This window comes from Salarias fasciatus (assembly GCF_902148845.1).
Source record: "Salarias fasciatus chromosome 7 unlocalized genomic scaffold, fSalaFa1.1 super_scaffold_4, whole genome shotgun sequence".
Taxonomy (NCBI): domain Eukaryota; kingdom Metazoa; phylum Chordata; class Actinopteri; order Blenniiformes; family Blenniidae; genus Salarias; species Salarias fasciatus.
In genome coordinates, this window is record NW_021941229.1 from 20583156 (window position 1) to 20602569 (window position 19414).

Below are 19414 nucleotides of genomic sequence, written 5' to 3' on the forward strand. Positions count from 1 at the left end.
TCAAATTGACAAAATGTTTCGGTGGACGTCTGAGTTTCATGCATGATATCATGAATGAAAATTAAACATCCAATCCAGGAAGAAGCTACGCAAGCCCAATCACTGGCAGATCCTTTCATTCCTCAAACGTAGCATTGGTAAAGATTCATCTCTGCCTCATCAGGTCATCAAACCCTCTGAAACTCTGTCTCTGTAAATTTGAGTCTGGCCTTCTCGTTCTTCTTCTAGAGTAATTTCTCTACTTTTGTCCATGAAGTCTTCCAAACAGTAGACTGTGAAAGCTTCTCCTTTCTTTTGGATCTCGATGCCAGTGTGTCTGATAGGTGTTTTCGGATCTCTCTTTGCAGCTCTTCGAATGCCTCTGCCATCAGCTGCTGTTTGTGCAGTGATTTTCCATCTTCTCTCATTTTTCACCCACAAACTTCTCTCTGGTTTTCACCTCTAACTAGAAATGCAAAGTCACACTTGCATAACCCAAACCTGAAACTGAATGTTGATTTTCTGCGCTGTTAATTACTTGAATTTAACACATGTTCCAACACTTCTTTTTTTCCTGGTGAGCAAGAGACACTGATTTGAGACGAAAGATGGTATCTTCTAAAGCATGTGTCAGATCCAGATGTAAATACCCGGAAATAGAAGCTGAGATATCGATCTTTTGCCTCGTATTGATTTTTTGATGTAAAACCCAAATGCCTTAAGCCTGAATAAAGAGGTTGGCTTCACTGTTTTAATACTTTTGGAGGGGAAGTGTAGCTTCTGGAAAGCTGGAAATAAACCCTGCTGAGGTTTTTCCTCTGAAGAATTCATCCTTCACCCTTCGGAGCTCAGACATTTGAAATAAACAGATTTCACTAGTTAGGACCAAAAGACTCTGGTTCCTGTTGAGAAGAATCCGCTTTGACACAAGTCCTCCAGGTTTCACCCGTGAGGTGTCCGTGCACGTGGCTACCAGACTAAACACTGCTTTCTTTCCTTGTCATCATGAAATTACAAAAAAAACAACAGTTTCTGCAGTTATTTCACATCGCTTCCAACACTTGGATCATTTCTCATTCGATTACAGAGCGTGAAGAAGTAGCAATTTCTCCGCTGTACAGTATGTGGGCCGTTCAGCCTTTCAGAACTCGATTCATTAGCTAGATTAAAAGAGAGCGCCAACACAGAGTTCAACACAAAGTCACTTTATTAAGTTTAGGGGGCAGGTGGAGCAACTCAACGATCGTTTCCAAGCCGATTCTGGCTCCGTCGGAGACAGAGAAGTGGGAGTGAGCGGTGGCTAAGGGTCTTCAAATAATGACATCCAGGCATTTGATGGTCCAGGCGCTTGGAGAAAGGCAGCCACACATCAAAAGTTGGACTTTTTAATTCAGGAAATCAAGAAAAAAAAAAAAAAAAAAAAAAAAAAATCAGCCCCAGGAGGTCTTGAACGCACACACCACTTCACCGATGCCATTAATTTGCAGGAGTATGTGATGTTCCTACTGTCTAGGTCACTCGTCACACGGTGAAACAGTGATTTCCCTTCAAATTAACCACGAGCTGATTAGTAGACATGACGGGGAAGCGGCTCACCTCGGATCACTCAGTGAATTATCCTCCTCAGATTGACTATATGCTCTGTCTGTGGGGACGAAAATGTTCAAGTGATCGTGGCGATGATAGTTAACATGACTGCCTTCTTTTTTTTTTTTTTTTATTTTTTTAGCACATAGACATCATTAGGTCTTTTTACTATCAATCACTCTTTGTTTACTGTCTGTCACCCCCACTGTATGCACAAGTTGACCCCCCCAGAAAATATAACAGCCAATAATTGTTGCTTTTTGTGTTTTTTTCTTTTTTCAAGATCTAACGGCAGCAGAAACATTAGAGACACGTCGCAGAAAAAGAAAATGAGCGTCAGGAGGAGCTAAGAAATGAATGACAACGAAAAACAACAAAAAAAACAACATCACACGAAACATTTCGACAGCCCGGCAGACCGTTTCGGGGGTGGGGGGGTGAGTACCAGCACATCCAAATCCCAAAGAAGGTTACAAGAGCGGCCCGACAGGCAGTCTGTTCAAAACACACTCAATCCTGCACCGAGAGTCTTCCTCACGCACACACATCTACAATCCCCAAATGCAAGTCATCAAATCCAAAAGTTTTTTTTTTTTCAGTTGGAGATGTGTGCATGTGAAGGGGGGGGGGGGGGGGGGGGGGGGACGACTCCTCAGTCGTCTGTATGGGCCTTTTGGTTTAGTAACAGTCCAGAGTGGAGTTTTCCCTGCTGTCCTCCTTCTGGTCCGTCCTTCACTCTTTATTCCTGCTCAGTGTCCATGCAGTAAAGGTTCGTCACGACTTGATCTGCTGTAAAAACCTACCCAAGTTTTGTAAATTCAGAGTCCCGCTTCTCTGTGCTGCAGCTGAGGGTGGCCGCCCGCGGGGACTGGACCTTACCGATTTCCTCCAGGGCGCTGGCCAGAGAGTCCAGGTCCCCCGAGTCCTGGTGCTGGGCTTCCCACAGACTCAGGATCACCGATGAGGGACTCTCCTGACATGCAAAGTAGCACAGGTTCCTGCAGGACAAGGGGGGGAAATTGAATATTGGATTAGAGAGCAAGGCACGGCCGACAATAAATTACAAAAGCAGCGGATCAGTAATTAAAGGATTGCTTCGCAGCCGTTATGACGGGAGGATCAATGCAGGAAATTCACGCCGGACAAGACAAGAAGAAAGGTCAAAGTCAGAACAGCAGCCGGCGTGATATCCTCATTCTTTTTCTGTTAAATGAAATCTGGCCTTATCTTTTATTTGACTTTCTGCTTTCCAGATGGCCTCCTCTTTCAAGCTTCGCTCCTCCAGTTTGATCAGTACAGCAAACTTTTCATGGAAACCTTTAAATTTGAACTTTAGCTGTTTTTACTGGTTGAATTCCCACTGATGACGGTTATGTTAAAAAAAAAACCCTGTGAAACCGATCACCTTTGGTTTCCTTCAAATTTGATATAAATGATACCAAAACACAAAACCACCTAAAATTTAAAACTTGTGTCTTCTCCAATCCATCATGCAAATGTTTGTTCACTGTTTCAGGCTCTGTTTCCAGTCCAGCTGTTGTGGAAGCATGATTTCAGAAGATTTAATACAATAAAATACAGTTTACAGGTTTATCATACATTTCAAGAATCTTGAACAGGCTTTAGCCCGAGGTCCAAAATGAAAGTCTGTCGACTCCTCAGGACTAAAACATAACATCACTCAACATATTAAAAAACAACTATGAATTTAACATCTTTACAAAATCTATTTATTACAATGTAACATAATTATTAACATAAATTCTTTAAGTTTCACATCTAAGACTGCTGGATGACATGTCTACTGCCTGCACTGTGAAGGTGCAGAAGGTTTCGAGCTCTAACATCACACCCGAGCTGTCACCAAATCAAACATGGCCGCACAAGCGTTAAACTGGAGACGGAAAGGTGAGCGCAGAGAAGAGCAGAAGAATGTGAGAGGTGGTTCGTACCGTCACTGTGAGTTATTCTGCACACTTGAAGGTCAAAATCAGCTGAAAATATTTTTGGGGTACAAAAAAAGGTTTAAAATATTAAGATCTCTAGATTGAGATGAAGAAACAAACCAGTGATGGACCGGCGGCCATGCTGAACTGTGAGGAAAAGAGAAGTGATGTGTCGAACGGTGAAAAGTCATCATTTAATATCATCTGGTCTTTAGAAGGGAACCAGAATGCTCAAAGAAAACCACTACACACACGCACGTGTGAAGCCTTTGTGCAGAAAGGTCCCAACACCAGGACTTGAACAGGGGACTGAATAGCACTGCAGTGAGAGCACAGTCCACTACACCACAGCGCAGCCTGTAGCACACCGTTTAGAATATTTAATGCACATGCAACAAGTGAAAATGACAAACATGTAACATTTATTATTCATATAGACAGTGTGGGTTGTGTTAAAAAAAAAAAAAGGACGAAAATATAATAATTTTACTCGATTCCACACAGTGCACTGTTGTCAGTGACCCACAGTTACCTGATATCAAACTAGTCTGGACTGGACATGAACTGGATCTAACAACTACTGGGTAAATGATTTGAAAACAGACGTGAACCAGCTAAAATCCGGCAAACACTTCATTAGAAATAAACCAAGTGACACGACCTGACTGTTGATTCCTGACAGATGGATGTGGGAGTGTGTATTTTAATAAGATGCTTTTTATTTATTAATTTCCCTATTTTTTTTTTTAATGAATAAAGATGGGCTGCACAGTGCTGTAGTGGTTTGCAGTATAAATATTGTGTTTGCTCTGTGGTGGTCCAGGATGTATTCTGCAGTCACCCATAGTTAAGAGACATTTATTAGGTAAAATGGCGCAGATGGTCCTCAACGATTCAGCAATAAAAAAAAAAAAAATCAGACAGAATTAGAGCAAATGATATTTTAAACAAAGAAATTCTTAGAATATAAATCAAGTCTCCAGCAGTAATGACGTGTTTGTAGGTTAAACCTCCCAAGAATCTGCTCTAGTTCCTTGTTCTCCATCAATGACAGTGAATATAAACTCTTGGTCGTGGAGTTTATTGTCTGAGAAAACAGTGATTTCTTTTCTTCTCCTCCGCTGTTGTTGTAACAACCGTCCAACAGAGGGCACTGTTTCATAACAAAGGCGTCTTCCTTTTGTTGCTCCTCTCCATCCCACTTTCCCACTCCCCTGTCTGACAATGTTCCCACACACTCGGAGAAATAATTACAAAAATCAGCTTAACTATGTGGAGACATTTCCATTACATGCCTCTTGGTGTGTTCGGCTGGGATGAAAAAGCTCTGATACCCTCCTACCCCCCCTCGATTCTCAGTCACAGATGTTTGTTTTCAGACTCGGGTGAAGAGAAATTTCCGTAATCACGTCGTCTCAGTCATAGCTTTTCTCGCTCAACTTTTCCCTCTCATGTACCTCCAACTGGCAGAGCCCACTCCCAGCACTTTCTTCCTCGAGTGCCCGATGGAGCCGGGCGCACAGAAACCAGAGTCTTCTTCATGGTTATAGAGCGCTTGATTATTGACTTCCATTCTGAAGCGCAAATAGAGATCACCCCATCGCCAAACGAGTGAAATCCTCCACAGCCTACGCAAATACTGACCTGGCACAACCTCGAGGGAGAGTTTAGCAAGGGGGGGCTGGGAGGCTGGAGCACGTGCAGAGATGCCGCTAATGAGAAGTGCTAACACGAACACGTTCTCTCGCCAGAGGCTGGCCTGTCAGCACTCAGAGGCCTCACTTCAGATTTCTGCAAAAAAAAAAAAGCACGCCATCGCTTTTCTCCAGTTGTTCTGACTGTGCTAAAGTTGGCCTGTCTCCTCTCCCTTTCTCTCTCTCTCTCTCTCTCTCTCTCTGCATGTGTTTTTAAGATCTATAATGAAATCAGTAGAGTGGTGTCTTACTGAGGGCTGCTTGGTGATGGGAGATAATGGCCGACATTGTGCCGAAATTCCAGATAAAAAATAGCCTTCGAAACGTGGAAACGAGCTTCAATTATGAAGAAATAAGATTTCTTTCTTTTTTTTTTTTTGTGGGGTCTTTCTTGTTCGCATTCTGCTGTTTTTCCACATCTAAACAAAACAAACCACTGGATTCAGAGATGACTCAGCAGTATGCAAAACGGCCACGGAACAATGGGAATGAAATGCACGTCGGCCCGGGAGTCTCATAACTCAGACCTGTCTATGTGGAGCTTTTGAGCCAGGAGCTGCCAGTCCTTCCCGTTGGCGTTAGCGGTGTCGAAGGTGGCGCTGATCCGCTGACGGATAGACAGGGGGATTTTAAAGGCCCTTGACCCCGTCTGAGAGGTGATGGTGCAGTCCGACTGAGTGAAAAAGGGAATCACTGTCTTTTCATTCTGGTGAGCGAAAAATGAAAGGAGAGAAAAAGACAAAGAAGCATCAGGAAATCTGGATTCCGCTGCTGGAAATCTTCCCAGCTCGATCTGAAGGCAAGGACAAGGACTTATCAAGACAATTTGCAATCTATACATGAAACGCTCCCTGAGAGGCTCATTAAGCAAGCTCTTAAATCAAATCAAGAGTTATTCAGTGTAATAAAAGAACCTATTAGCGGGCTGCACGGCTGCCCACGTTCGGATCACATGCCATCTTCCCCCCCCTCCGAGTGCCACTCACCTCCACTACAGACGTATAGACTTGGAGTATCTGCTCCTCGCCCGTGACCTGCCGGACGCTGATCTTGCAGGAGAGCTGAGAGGAGGAGTGGCTGTATCGCTCCAGAGAGAAGGCACACTGCAGGGGACGCTGGTTACTGGCCCACACCTGAGAAAAGGAGAACTCCTGCCGAGCGGGGTCCGGCAGAGAGTGGACAGGAACAGCAACAGCGATGAAAGGATTAGACTGTGAGAGACAACAAACTCATTAAATCCCCACTAAAGGCATTTGTTATTTGAGCCCTGCTTTGCCACCCACATTGCTGTTTACATGATTAATTAAGACGGAATGAGTGGCCTCTTTAGCCAATCAATGGTGTTACCTAATCAAGAAGTTTAGCCGTCAGAAGGAACACCAGCAGGTTTTTTTTTTAGAGCCCTTGGGATGAAAATAGAGCCTGCTAACCATCTGCAAGGGCTGCGATCATTAGTGTGGAAGTTTAATAATTTATTTCACTCACTTCATGGAAAAATAATTACTTTAAATTACCTTTACATTACATCCTACAGCAAGACTGATGCTAACGTGTTGGTATGGATTACAGGGAGTGGATCTTTAATATGAACAACTTCATCAAGTTTAATAATCAGAATATTTTTATAAAATCTCCAAGAACATTTATTTCAACATGGTAACAAAGTATTTGTGGCATAAGAGGCAATGACTGAACATTGACATTTGTTCTTGTGTGGAAAAAAGTAGGGCTCGCATGTGTTTCATTTTCAGCTTTTGTACAAAATAAATCCACCAAAAATGATGTCTTTTGTGTGGAAAAAAAACTATGATTGTCCCGACTATCTTTTTATCATTTTTCACAACCCCATCAAAAAAAAAGACTTATTTATCTTATTTTTTTTATTTTTCAGCACAATAATCAAAAAAGCAGAAAGACTCCAAAGGCTACAAGGTCATTACCAAAGGGTTTGAAATCTCCGTTTAAAATGTTATCAACAAATCTGACAGTCTTTGGACTGTTTCCTGGCTGTGATGCAAAGTGTGAAGGTTAAAGAAATTAGCATGGAAAGAGCTTCAGGCAGAGTTGGAAAATACACCAAACATTAAAATAAACAAGGACTCGGCGAGCGATCCGCAGAAAGAGCGATCTCTGCAAAGAACATCACAGATAAGCCACAGTCGCTCTGGAATGATGAATAAAGAAAAAGAAGCTTCTCGGTTGTTTTAGGGAGTCAAATAGAACCGTTGTAAGAAAGTCCAGCCTACATAATGTAAAGCATGGTGGAGGCATCATCATGCCGCTGTGCTGCATGATACTGTCAGGAAACCAGCAGCTGAATAAAACCCAGAACACATTTCAAGAAGCTCAAAGGCTTTGTCAACAAGGACAAGATTTCGATCAGGAAAATGGGATTAAGAAATTACGGCAGCAGTGCAATAATTTACCCGGCTCGAACCCCAAATAACGTCGCTGAAATTACCAAAGTAACATCGCTTTAAGCTGAATGCGATTTTCAAAAGGTCCATTTCGACTTCCATTACTAACCGCTGCATGACCCAGACAGCGGAGAAGCAAGAGCGGGTCAAAAACACTGTTTTACAGATGAATCATCCTCTCTTCAGATCCATCAGACAGGAGGACAGATACTTATAAAAGCCTCCTTTAGGTGAGAGTACTGTCTGAATGAAAGGCTATAGTCGTCTTCCCTGTGGGACCCTCGCCGGGCGGCTCTTCCTCCAACCAGGAATCCTTGTTGGTATTCTGGCGGCACGACGGTGGGCTAATTCTGCTAATAGGATGTCACTGGTGGGATAAACATCACAGGGCAGAGCAGAACATGCAGCATGTAGACCCCGACGAAGATAACTACTATATGTATGTGTGTGTGTGTGTGTGTGTGTGTGTGTGTGTGTATATACGCTTGCCTGGCAGTCATAATTAATTTTGTGAGGGTGTGTGCGCGAGTGCGATAGCCAGCCTTAGTGATTTCCTGCTGTGCCCTTGCTGCTGTCCTTAGGCTTTGATGTGACCAAGTGAGAAAAGGGGGAAACTGATGGAAGAGAGAGACTGGGAGAGGAGCGCAGGGAGGGATGAAAAGAGGAGGATGCCTCATCCATATCTAGCAATGTGGAGCTCATTTTAAATGAGAACCGGGATACACACACACACACACAGAAACAGTAAACAGACTTGCTGCTTTATAATCTCATTTATTTATTTATTTACTTTTCTAAAGAGACCAAGACTTGGAGAAAACGCCTACCTGGCAGGTGGTGAAAGGCTTGATGCTCCAGAGTAACTGTGGGACGTCCTGGATGGACACCTGGAGGCTGAAAGTGTTTCCCCTAAACAGCATAATTTTCGGCTCCTCCAGCAGCCGTCCGCCCCTGCTGCGCTCGCCCACCACCACTTCCTGATGAGGAAAAGTGTGGGTTTACATTTCCATGGATAGGGCAAGGGGCAGGAAGAACAGGAGAGAGAGAAGAAAAAAAAAAGCAGAAGAAGAAAAAGTCTCATAAGTAACATAAAACCTTTCACGTAGAGGAAAATGTTTGTTGGTTGGTTATTCACAGATACACACAAATAGATCAGAGGCTCAACGTTTATCTGGGATGTGCAGTCAAATTAAAAAATACACAACAAAAGAAACCGAGGACGACCGAAACAATTAGACGAGTAATTGTATTAATCAAAATCTAATTCCACTTCCTTTTATTGGTCCCCTAAACTCTTCATCTTTTCTTTTTGGCTTTTTGGAGTCTTTGTAGGGGGAAAAACAAAACAAGCGATGTGAAAGAAACAGACAGCCCAGGGAGACAGAAAACACACGGACCTAAACACAAAACATCTCTTTGAATTTTTTCTGTTCTGTTTTAATAGCGAGCCTCTCCGTTGTGTTCTGATTAGACATTCTTGTCCTACATAGAAACAAACACGCCCAGTTTAAGTGTGTTTGAAGCATGTTTGCACAGGTTTCCTTCAGTCCAAAGACCTGCCTGTCAGGGGAGCTGGAGTCTCTAAACCAAACGTAGAAGTGTGTGTTTGTCTGTCTTTCTCTCTGTCGAAGCGGTAATAAACTGCCAACGTTTCCTTTTTATCCAACGTCTGCAGGGATCAGCTCGAACCACCACTTGACCATAAGTTGGACAAATTGGGCACTGAAGATGGAAAGAGGGGGTTGGATTTGTTTGTGCTCTGCTTGTCTTGGTTTTCATCAACACACAAACACAAACACACAAAGCAGCACTGATACTGAAGACATTTTCATCACATACACTGTTATCAGTTACTAACAAGTCAACTAGTTGTGAATTTGTCATCAAAACAGAAGTCGATGCTAGTTTTTAGTTTCCTTTCATTTTATTTTATTTATATACCCAGACATTCTGACATTTTTTTTTATATAAAGAGGTTTTTTTTTTTTGTGTGTGTCAAAGTTAACTCCTCTCTTTCAAACGTGTAAAAGTAAGACATAGACTGACAGACAGGTGTAACTTGTTGCCCAGGTTTGTTTTTTTTTCCCTCTCTTTTTCTTTTCCCTTTTGCATGAATTGCTCACACATGAAAGGGCAGTGGGTGTGTAGCCTTCATTTTCACTCTGCCTTCTCATCTTTTAAGATTGCAGTTCAAGCCAGGAGGCACACGCCGAGGTGAGCAACAGAAAAGTGCTGTAAAAGAAAAACAGCTCATCTGTAAGATGTGGAAAAAAGAAGAAGAAAAAAAAAAAAAGAAATAGAAAGTCCCAGAGAACAATCGCACGGCGGGATCCAGATATATCAGATTTGGAGTGTTTTTAAGAGAAAGGAAACCAGTGGCGGACTTTAAAACGAACACAGGACAGATTGAATGTGGAATAATGCTTGAAGTTGCGAGGAATTACCCTGAAACAGCAGGCAGTGCCACGAGAGTCTGTCTGGAGGGCACAGATGTGAAAGCATTACCATTCACAGTCCAGAGTGGACTTTAAAAGCAGCGGTGCAGAGGATACACCGCGAGATGGATTACCAGCAGCAAGACTTTAAAGGCTCGAACAGATCACACATCGTACGTGCGTTATGTTCGCTCCAACTGACTCAGGTAACTCCAGCCAAATCCGAGCGACTCAGTAATTAGACTGCTGACAGCTCGGCTAATGTGTCACAACAACGCCACAATAATTCAGCTTTGTGGACATTATTGGGACCATTAAATGAAATGCATGACTTATTTTTTCAAATAACTCTTCCCAAGTCACCGGTGCAGTAACACGTCATGTTAATTGCTGTATAAAGCTGTATTTTACAGCTTCAGCAGTCTCAGAGTGCTACGTCTGATCAGTGGCATACAGATTCCACATCATGTACAACCATCACCGCTGTCTCCGATACTGACTCGATACCAGTATAACCTACCAGGGTAACCTGGAGGTACGACAAAGTGATTTTCTTTCAAACTGTAGCTAAGAAAAAGACTCTGAGGCAAAGAGTATTTTGTCCCGTTCTCCATCATTTTGCTGTCTGGAGTCCATCACTCAAGTTGAAATGATAAATGCGTCAACAAAGCCAAATGAAAATGGCTCCTGAAGTTTCATTAATAATCGGCGCCCTCTGAATATCAAATCCCAGACGTGAAGTGGGGACACGTTCATGTGAAAATACTAACCGCAACGTGAATATCCATATTTTTACAGGACTGATTAAAGAAGAATCATCAGTAGTATTATAAGTATCAGCATTGTGGTATCGATCTGGACATCGCCATGCAAAATGCTCGCACTGGGAGTAACCTGGCATTCAATGTCTTGCACAGACACTCGACGATCGAACCGCCAACTTTGGGATTCGAACACAACCTGCTCCTCAAGACGACTCAATTTAAACCCGCTCCTTTTTCAAAAAGTAAGGAGAACTTGTTACGAAGTCCTCGGTTAAAGTAACCTGCTAACGTACTCCTGCAGGGAACGCATACATACGCTGCACTTGCATCTTTGTGTTTACGTTTGCAGCGCCTCGGATTTGCCAGGAGGATTTGGGGCGGGAAAAAAAAAAAAAAAAAAGCAGGAACAAATGCAAAGCGTACAGTCTGCTTTGAACCGGATAAATTCCCCGTTTCCAGCTCACGGGGGAAATTATTTGTCACATGACGCACAAACAAAAGCCAAACAAAATAAAAGAACAAACGAACAAATACCCCGCTCCGGCTGATGGAGAGGTGGAGTCGGCTCTTGGCACCTACATCCAATTTCTCTTTGTTCACTTGCAATCAGCCTCTCGAGTGAAGCCTGCAGTGAGGAAGGACTGGTGGCTATAACTATCAGCAGCACTTTGGAGAGCGACAGTGTGTGTGTGTGTGTGTGTGTGTGTAGGTGTGTGTGTGTTTAATTAAGATAGGAAACAAATTGCAGTTGCACGACTTCCGTTTTTTTTTTTTTTTTTTTGTGTGTTTGTTTGCACAGCCATTACACAAAAAGAGGAATGTGTGCATGTTTGTTTCTTTTTTTCTTTTTTTCAAACCTTCCAACAATTCAAAGAAGATTGAAAAGTTTTTTTTCTGGAAGCGGCGATGGAGAGTCCAGTGATGAACTGGTGGCCCTTCTCTGACTCTGCCTCATTTTAATGTGTTCCAATAGTTGTCGCACAGAACCACATTTAATTAACAGAGAGCAAATTAAATTACGCAAAGAAAGGGCAGAGAAGCAACCTTGGAGCATCTGTTGTCTTTGTAATTAAAAGTCCCTCTTTGTCTCGTAGTCATCAAGCATCTCCCAGTGGCCATGTTAGCGAATAGGCTGATCTTCAGCAGAGCACAAAAAGCCAATTATTTCGGGTAAAAGCGTCAGACACACGGCCGAAACTTCACAATTTCAGATTCCAATCTACTATACTGAATTATACATTTGAATATTTGGAGCTGCGGATGGTCGTCGTGTGCCTGAAAGTTTCTGTTTGCACTCTGAAATAGAAGTATAGAACAAATAAAGAATTTGAGAATTTGGCAGACATACTCACTGAACACACGCATTCTTACTTCATTGCAAATCAAGTGTTTTTCAGAAAGTTCTTCCTAAACCAGCGCGATGGGATTCAAGTCTGGAGACTTTGCTGGCCGCTTCACGGTTTAAAGCTGACCAACTTGTTTTAACGTTTTGGGTCATTACTATTCTGTAGGACACGTGATGTGGTGCAATCATCAGATCAGTAAGACCGGGAGTCTGAAACCTTTAAGACCGAAAGAACCGTTTCCGCCAAATCAAATTCACCTGGAGCTGAAACAGGCGGAACATTCAAAATAAGATGGAAACGGCTGATAAGGTTTATATAGAATATTAGCTCTTACGTTGTATTTCTGAAGTTTTAATTAGAATTCGTTACATTTTCATTCTACTTTTAATAGTTTTTCTAACTGAATTGATCAGTTTTACTGTTTCTGTTGACATTTTAGCTGTTTAAACCTTTTAGGGCTCCTTTTTTATACAGTTCAATGCTTTTTCCCCCACTCTTAAAGGTGCATTAAAGAGTTTTACAACCTTTAAAATACTTATTTTCCACCATAAATATGTTACACATTTTTAAAGATGTGTACAATGTGCCCTGACATATTCATTGTAAGTACCGCTAACAGCGCTAAATTGTCACTTGAAAGTTGCAGTGCTGGTCCGGCACCAGAATTTTTTTTGGGGAGAATTTGAAAGGAATGACGTAATGCACGCTCCGGCTGGTTAGGTTTCGTTTTGTCCGCCATTACTCCGCCAGATGCTTAGTGAGCAACAACTGAGCAGGATCTTCCAGAAAGTAAGAAAAGACTGGCTTCCAGCACTGCCACAGCTCCAGCACAGACTCCACCACGTAAAAGAAACTTAAATTTTACTTGAGCGCTACTAAACGAGCGAGGAAGGAGTCCCCATCTTCCGTGCACGAGAGCCACAGTTTTTCACTAAGCTGCATTAGGCCCAAGGCCTGCAGGGGGCGCTGTTTCGCATAAAACGTGCAAACTCCTTAATGCACCTTTAAGCAAATTTAAGTTTTTTTCCCCCCTTTTAGAGATTCTACACATTTTAAGTTTTTTTCTACACATTGTGGTTGTATCTCTTTTTCCTCATTTAATTTGTGCCATTTTTTTCATCCTTTTTTTGAAAATGACTCTGATGTACAAATAAAATAAAAATAAAATGAAATATTTAGGTATGATTTTGTGAAATCTTTAGGAAGCTACCACAGAGGAGCGACAGGCCTATTTTAAGTTGTAAATTAAACCTTGAAGCAAAACTTTACATTTAAAAAGCGCAGAAAACTATTTATATTCTGTTGCCATGGTGACATTAGCACTTTAGTAGCATCCAGCATCAGAAGCGGGCAGCGGACTCACTGCTGTTGGAAGTAGCAACTCGGAATAGATTCACCTTTTCCGTCATCCTGACAAATTGTCGACCATGACTTGCTTTTCTTTTAACTTTATTCAGTCTGGGTCAATGATGCGTTGTCTCTGAATATGTAGGGCTGTTCACCTATTTCCCCCCTCAGAGCTTAACGATCTGATTGCACTTCACACGCACTCCACCAGTGCAATGAGCACGTCACTGTTCAAAGGCTCTCGTAGACATAAGAGGAGGAATATGAATCACCATGAAAAGCCACTCTGGGATGTACAGAATCAGGAGAAAACGTCGACGCTCATTCCCTCTCCAGTCTTCCACTGTTCCACTAGTATCTCCTGGACGTTACAAATTGAAACTGCCACATTCACTCCCGTCGACGAGCAGACTATAACCGCTTCCCACATTCGTCTGATAACCCGGCAGCATATTATTTATGTCAGTTATCAGATTAAGACACTTTCAGTGGTTTATGTCTTTCAGTAGACTTTTGTAGGGCGAGACAATGAGAAGACAGACAGATAAGAACGGTTCGAGAAGTCGCTAATGAGGAGAAGTGTAAAATTCAAACGTGACAAAAGTTATTTCAGTATCATCGCTTCAGTTAAAACACAACATCAATATGCAAGACACCTTTCAAGTGTGTATCGCTACACTGTACATATTAGTTAATCAAAAAAGTACAGAAAATTTGGAAAATCTTTCAGGAGGACAACCAACATGCTGCATATTCTTTCTAAATTTACCATTTTGAAGGGAAATAATCAGGTTTTCCAATGGGATGTATTGCGAGGAAGCATTGCTACAAACCAAGAAATAATAAACCAAACACAGATTCACAGACTTTGGTGAGTATATAGCACTTTTTGGGTTTTCTTTGTAGGCTTTGATTTTAATTTGCATATTTCCTCGGCAAAAAGATTGAAGGAGAAACACAAAAGAAAGAAAAAAAAAAAAACTCATAAAAGTCCAAACAGAAAATAAGGAAACGAAATAAAAGTTGTGAGCCATCACTCATCACTCCCACGAGTCTCCCCGCTGCCCTCGTACCTGGAAAGCGTGAGGCGTGTCGTCCACACAGTAAACCCTGAGGGTGAAGCCCAGAGCGTTGCCGTGATCCAGGCTGCCGAACGCCGCCAGTCTCAGCCGCTTGGCCGCCTCCTTGCACAGCGGCTCCCCCACCAGGGCGTAGCGGCCGGGCTGCTCCAGCAGCACGTGGCACCTCTGGGCCTCCAGCAGACAGTAGCAGGCGGTGCTCTCCTCGCCCACCGACGCCACTTCCTGCGGAGCGAGGAGACGTATAAATAGAAAGCAGCTTTAGATTTATTATGAGAATCCAAACTGAAGACTCACAGCAAAGACTAAAAAAGTCCCCCTCTTTACCAGAGGGACAAATTGTACTGAATTATTGAATGATGTATGAGTATTAAATGATGTATATGTATTATTGAATGATGCATGAGTTTAAGTGGAGCTAGTGGTTTAATGTCAACTGAAAGCACGCACATTACGGCCGTGAAATCAAAACAATGCGCGCTTCTGATTTCATGCAGAAATTTCATTAAGTTTGACAATATTTTAATTGCGGTCCTATGCATTCATCAGCATAGATAAGTAACTGAGGTGCTTTACTGGTCTGTAAAAATGTATTTGATACTAAATTCAATAGTGATGATAAGGAACAATAGTTGCTACAGAAATATTATTGTTGAAGTTGATATTAGATCAAATATTTTGACAAATGACAAGAATAACTGTTCCGAAATTCAGAAAATTTTGATTATTTTTGCAACATACTGAAGACAAAATAATGTAATCATGGAAAAAGTGTCATTCTATTAAAGGTTTTTAAAAAGTAGAACCAAAAAGCAAAACAAAAAAACAAACAAACAACAACACTCCATTCAATTTCCATAAGTCTTTGTGAAGCACTTTCCTGCAGGAGATGGGTTACTTTCTTGATTTCACTGTAAACATGTTTTCAGATGTGCCTAGTGCAGATACTTTACACTGACGGATTTAAAACTCCCGTCGTGTCAGATGCTTGGATCACGATCACAAAGCCATTTGTGACCAACGTGCATCTTTAAGGGAAGTACTGTTGGTAGCAAATAACGTGTGAACATTTTTTTCTGACATTAAAACTTCATACACTTTACATTTACTGGAACAGCAGCAGTAACGTGAGCGGCTGCACATATCAGATTTGTGCAAACGCCAGTGTGCGTGTTGTTACAAACTTGGTGTGACATTTGTGCGAAAACGTCTACATTAATAATCAGTTAGCGGGTTTCCACTGCTTTGCTGCTCATCTCCTGGCTACAATCTTTGTCTTCGAATTCTGTTAATTTCTACACTACTCATGTTAAAAACACACTTTTATTGAAAAATTTCAACTAAAGTTTTCCTTTTCATTTTCATTCTATTAAACTGATTGATCACTCTTAGCAGGGCTCATTATAACCCAGGTAAAAACATGTTTGACATCTAAATTTATTCCATTTTCTGAGAATGTATGAATTTACAGTCGTCATCAGAAGCCTGCTTCAGGTATTTGGATTTTTCCTTTTTCTAAAGTTTGTACAGTTGTTCAGGGTTATTTCACTTCAGCAGCAGCTGCATTCCCACTCGTGCACAGGCTGGGCTCGCATCGGGAGCCGTGCAAAGCTGAGTGAAGGCCAAATGAATAATGACGCATCTCACTAAACAGATGGGGGTATAGTCGCACCGACAAAACAGATTAACAGGGTGCAGTTGTGTCCAACGGCCAATTGCTCCTCATCTTGTGCTCAATTCTCCCTAAATCACCTCTGAAACACAGCCGTGACCCACAGGTCCCCTCTGCATATGGCCTGGCTGAGGCATATAAAGCAAAGCAGGGTAATTTAGTGGCCCACAGCTTCCTAAACCTGCCCCATTAACGCAGCGGCGGACATGAAGGATCTTCATGACATAGCTCATCCCCGCCAGGCAGCCGGGGAGAAATGATGGAGTCAAACTCCAGTGTGCAAAAAAGTGCAGGTTTTAATGGGAATGGCACTGAGAGGCAGCGCAGAGACGAGAGAGAGGAAACAGAGAGAGACGGATTGGGAGAGAGACCTCCATCTTCTACTATATTACTAATTCCAGAGATTAGGTTTCGAGTAAGCATCCCTCCTGAAATAAAGGGCTCATTATTTCTCCGTGACAGAGACGGGCCACGGCGTCACGTTTGAAGAATCTTTCTTTTTCTCTCCTCCCGGAACCTGCCGCCGTCTTCCTGTCCGACTCGTCCTGTCTGCTGACTTTCTCTCCTTTGGCATATAGCTCCCATCAGCAAAAGGCTTCTTTTGATAGCTCCCCTTTGTGCAACACGTCTGCTGGCAAATTACATCTGTGTAAATGTCACTCGGAGTGAAAGGAGCGCGGCTGGTAGAGAGTCACAGACCCCCAAGGTCAAGCAAACCCGGTGGCTCCGGGGTTGAGCCGCCTCGATGAGGTCTCCCAAGCTTTTTGATGGGGTTAGTTAAACATTAAAAGAGCATCTCGGATGTCTCCGGCCCACCAAGGAGGCGGGAGAAAACGAACAGAGGCTGTTTGGACTGAAGGCAGATGTCTGAGTGTTCCTCCCGAAGACTGTGAAGTAGCTCTAAGAGGCGAAGTCAAAGGACTTCTCAGAGGTGTTATTCCACAGAAACAACTGGGCGTGAGAACAGAAACCACCACAGTAATCACAGAAATAACCGCTATAATGTATTTAGAGCAGGAGAGCCTTAAATATTTAAGAAGAAAAAGCACAGTGGGCAGGTTTTTATCACCTTTCGACCAAACTCTAAGGTGCCACAGCACAAAAGATGCTGTAACCTTTCAGCAGTGGCTGAAATTTATACCTGAGAGGGGTTTTAAAATCGAAGAAATGGCTATTTCGGGTGTGATACAGCAAAAAGTTCATTTTATGTATTACTTCACACAACTTGGTCTTGTGCGTCATTTCTCCACTGATTCAGGTCACACCATACCGCCTTTTTAATCTATGGAAAGCAAGAGCTTCAGAATTTTACAGTGAGACTCAGGATAAAGGTCAAAGGAACTGCATCGAATTATTTTATTTTTTTTATTTTTTTGCTGTATCCTACAAAAAAATCCACACAAAATACTATCTTTGTCTTCCTTGTAGCACAGTGGTGAAACACAGATTCAGAGATTATCCTGTAGTGTATGTCGAGCATTTGCCCTCATCTTCACGGAATTTGACACCAGCCTCATTTTAAAAATGCTTCTGGTCTCCTAGTATGTTATAATAGCTAATAAAACAAAACAAAACAGTTATGGATCAATTTTTTTTTCAAGAAACCCTTATAGCTTGTTGCGCAGACTGATTCAGAATGTCATCAATTCCAACATGTACAAATTCTACAGAAAAAACAGGTATTTGCATTCAGTCTGGCATTTCTTCTGGCTGTAGAGCAGGAGGTAGAGCTTGAAAGGCTAAATTTGATCTGAACTGGCAACCCTGAAATCGGCGGCTCGCTCGCATGACTTCACCGCGGGATGAAAATTTTCATCAAAGTAGGTCGTGGCGGGTTTATCAGATCGTATTGATATTCCGGCGCTCCGGAGAGAGTCGTGCGTGTTTATGCGCTCGCTACCACTTTTTGCACTGATGTTGTTACAGCAGAAAATGCGAGCCCGTTTACTGCAGGTGAAGTGCGAGAGGAATCGCTCACCTCCCACTTGTTCTCCTGGATTTGTCTCTTTAGCCGGATGGTCCAGTTATCAGCCGCTACTTCTGCGCAGTGCGCGATGGTCATGGCTATGGGACACGACAGGTCGAGGCCCGGTGGGCCGTACGTGACGGCGGGGCTCAGGAAGATCTCGGGCCCGTCCTCGGACATGGCGCTGCAGGAAGGAGGGAAACATCACATGAATTTCAGACGAAATCCCCCCCCTCGATTTTAAGCTTGTTTTCAAACCAACACCCCGAGAGTGACCCTTGACTGTAAACAAAGTGAACTCAAACCCTTTGGACACTCTTAATGAATCAATCCCTGACTAGCTGACACGCAGACACACAGATAGAGGAAGATTAAAGCACCAAGACTAATGGACAGTGAGGCTGGGGAGGACAGGCTTTAGCGCAGAGCGTGGAAGCTTTGTGGGTCGATGGAGCTTATGAAGCCTGCTCCGGCCAGCCTGGTGACAGATTAGCCGGGCCGAGCTGCCGCTGGCCGGAGGCCCAATCTTGGCTGGAAGCCCCGAAGACTGAGAGCAATCGATGGGACCACCATCAGTCATGCAGCTGGCCCGGCTGGACACCTCACATACACGGGGCACGGTGTTGGTGCTGTTGTCGCAGGAGCAGCATGGATATTTCTCAGCATCATTAATAGATGTGTGGCGAGGCCCTGACGTGCACGAGATGATGCAAGCATGTGTGTGTGTGTGTGTGTGAACAAACACAAGAACCGAGAGTGTATAAGCTAATCTGCTGCTACTGCTAAACGCGATGCTTTGAGGATCCCGTCTGACAGTCGTGGAAAATAAAACACTATCTATTTAACAAGTCTGCATTCATGAATATGGAATTACAGGCGTGTCTCCGAAATCATGCAAAAATACTGACGGAGTGTTTCCCAACTGATGAATGTGCAAAGGCACAATGTGATTTACCACCTTCATGCAGGATTCTAGTAAATCAGGCCATTAAAGGAGCCATTGTACAGACCGTTGCAGTTATAATTGGAACATCACTATAGTAGCTCGGTGGCGGTTTGCAATAATACAAAAAAAAAAAAAAAAATTGCGTTTAAGTAATTTGACACCAGCCTCATGTTCAACAGAATGCTGCAGAAAGGCTGCATATTAGATATTTTAAATGATGTCAGAAAAGGAGCTGC

At 42.8% G+C, this 19414-nt stretch overlaps 1 protein-coding gene across 1 annotated transcript in view; it reads right to left on the minus strand.

Annotated features, from left to right (window-relative positions):
- Positions 1-2224: 2224 nt before the first annotated feature.
- LOC115383463 (netrin receptor UNC5D-like) overlaps positions 2225-19414 on the minus strand; it is a gene marked incomplete at its 5' end in the record, with an annotated part of 179839 nt that continues 162649 nt past the window's right edge. Inside the window, 6 exons of the mRNA XM_030085654.1 lie at positions 2225-2564; positions 5734-5912; positions 6193-6357; positions 8451-8600; positions 14589-14819; positions 18245-18416. Coding sequence (XP_029941514.1) covers positions 2366-2564; positions 5734-5912; positions 6193-6357; positions 8451-8600; positions 14589-14819; positions 18245-18416 — 1096 coding nt within the window. The remainder of the gene's footprint in view (positions 2565-5733; positions 5913-6192; positions 6358-8450; positions 8601-14588; positions 14820-18244; positions 18417-19414) is intronic.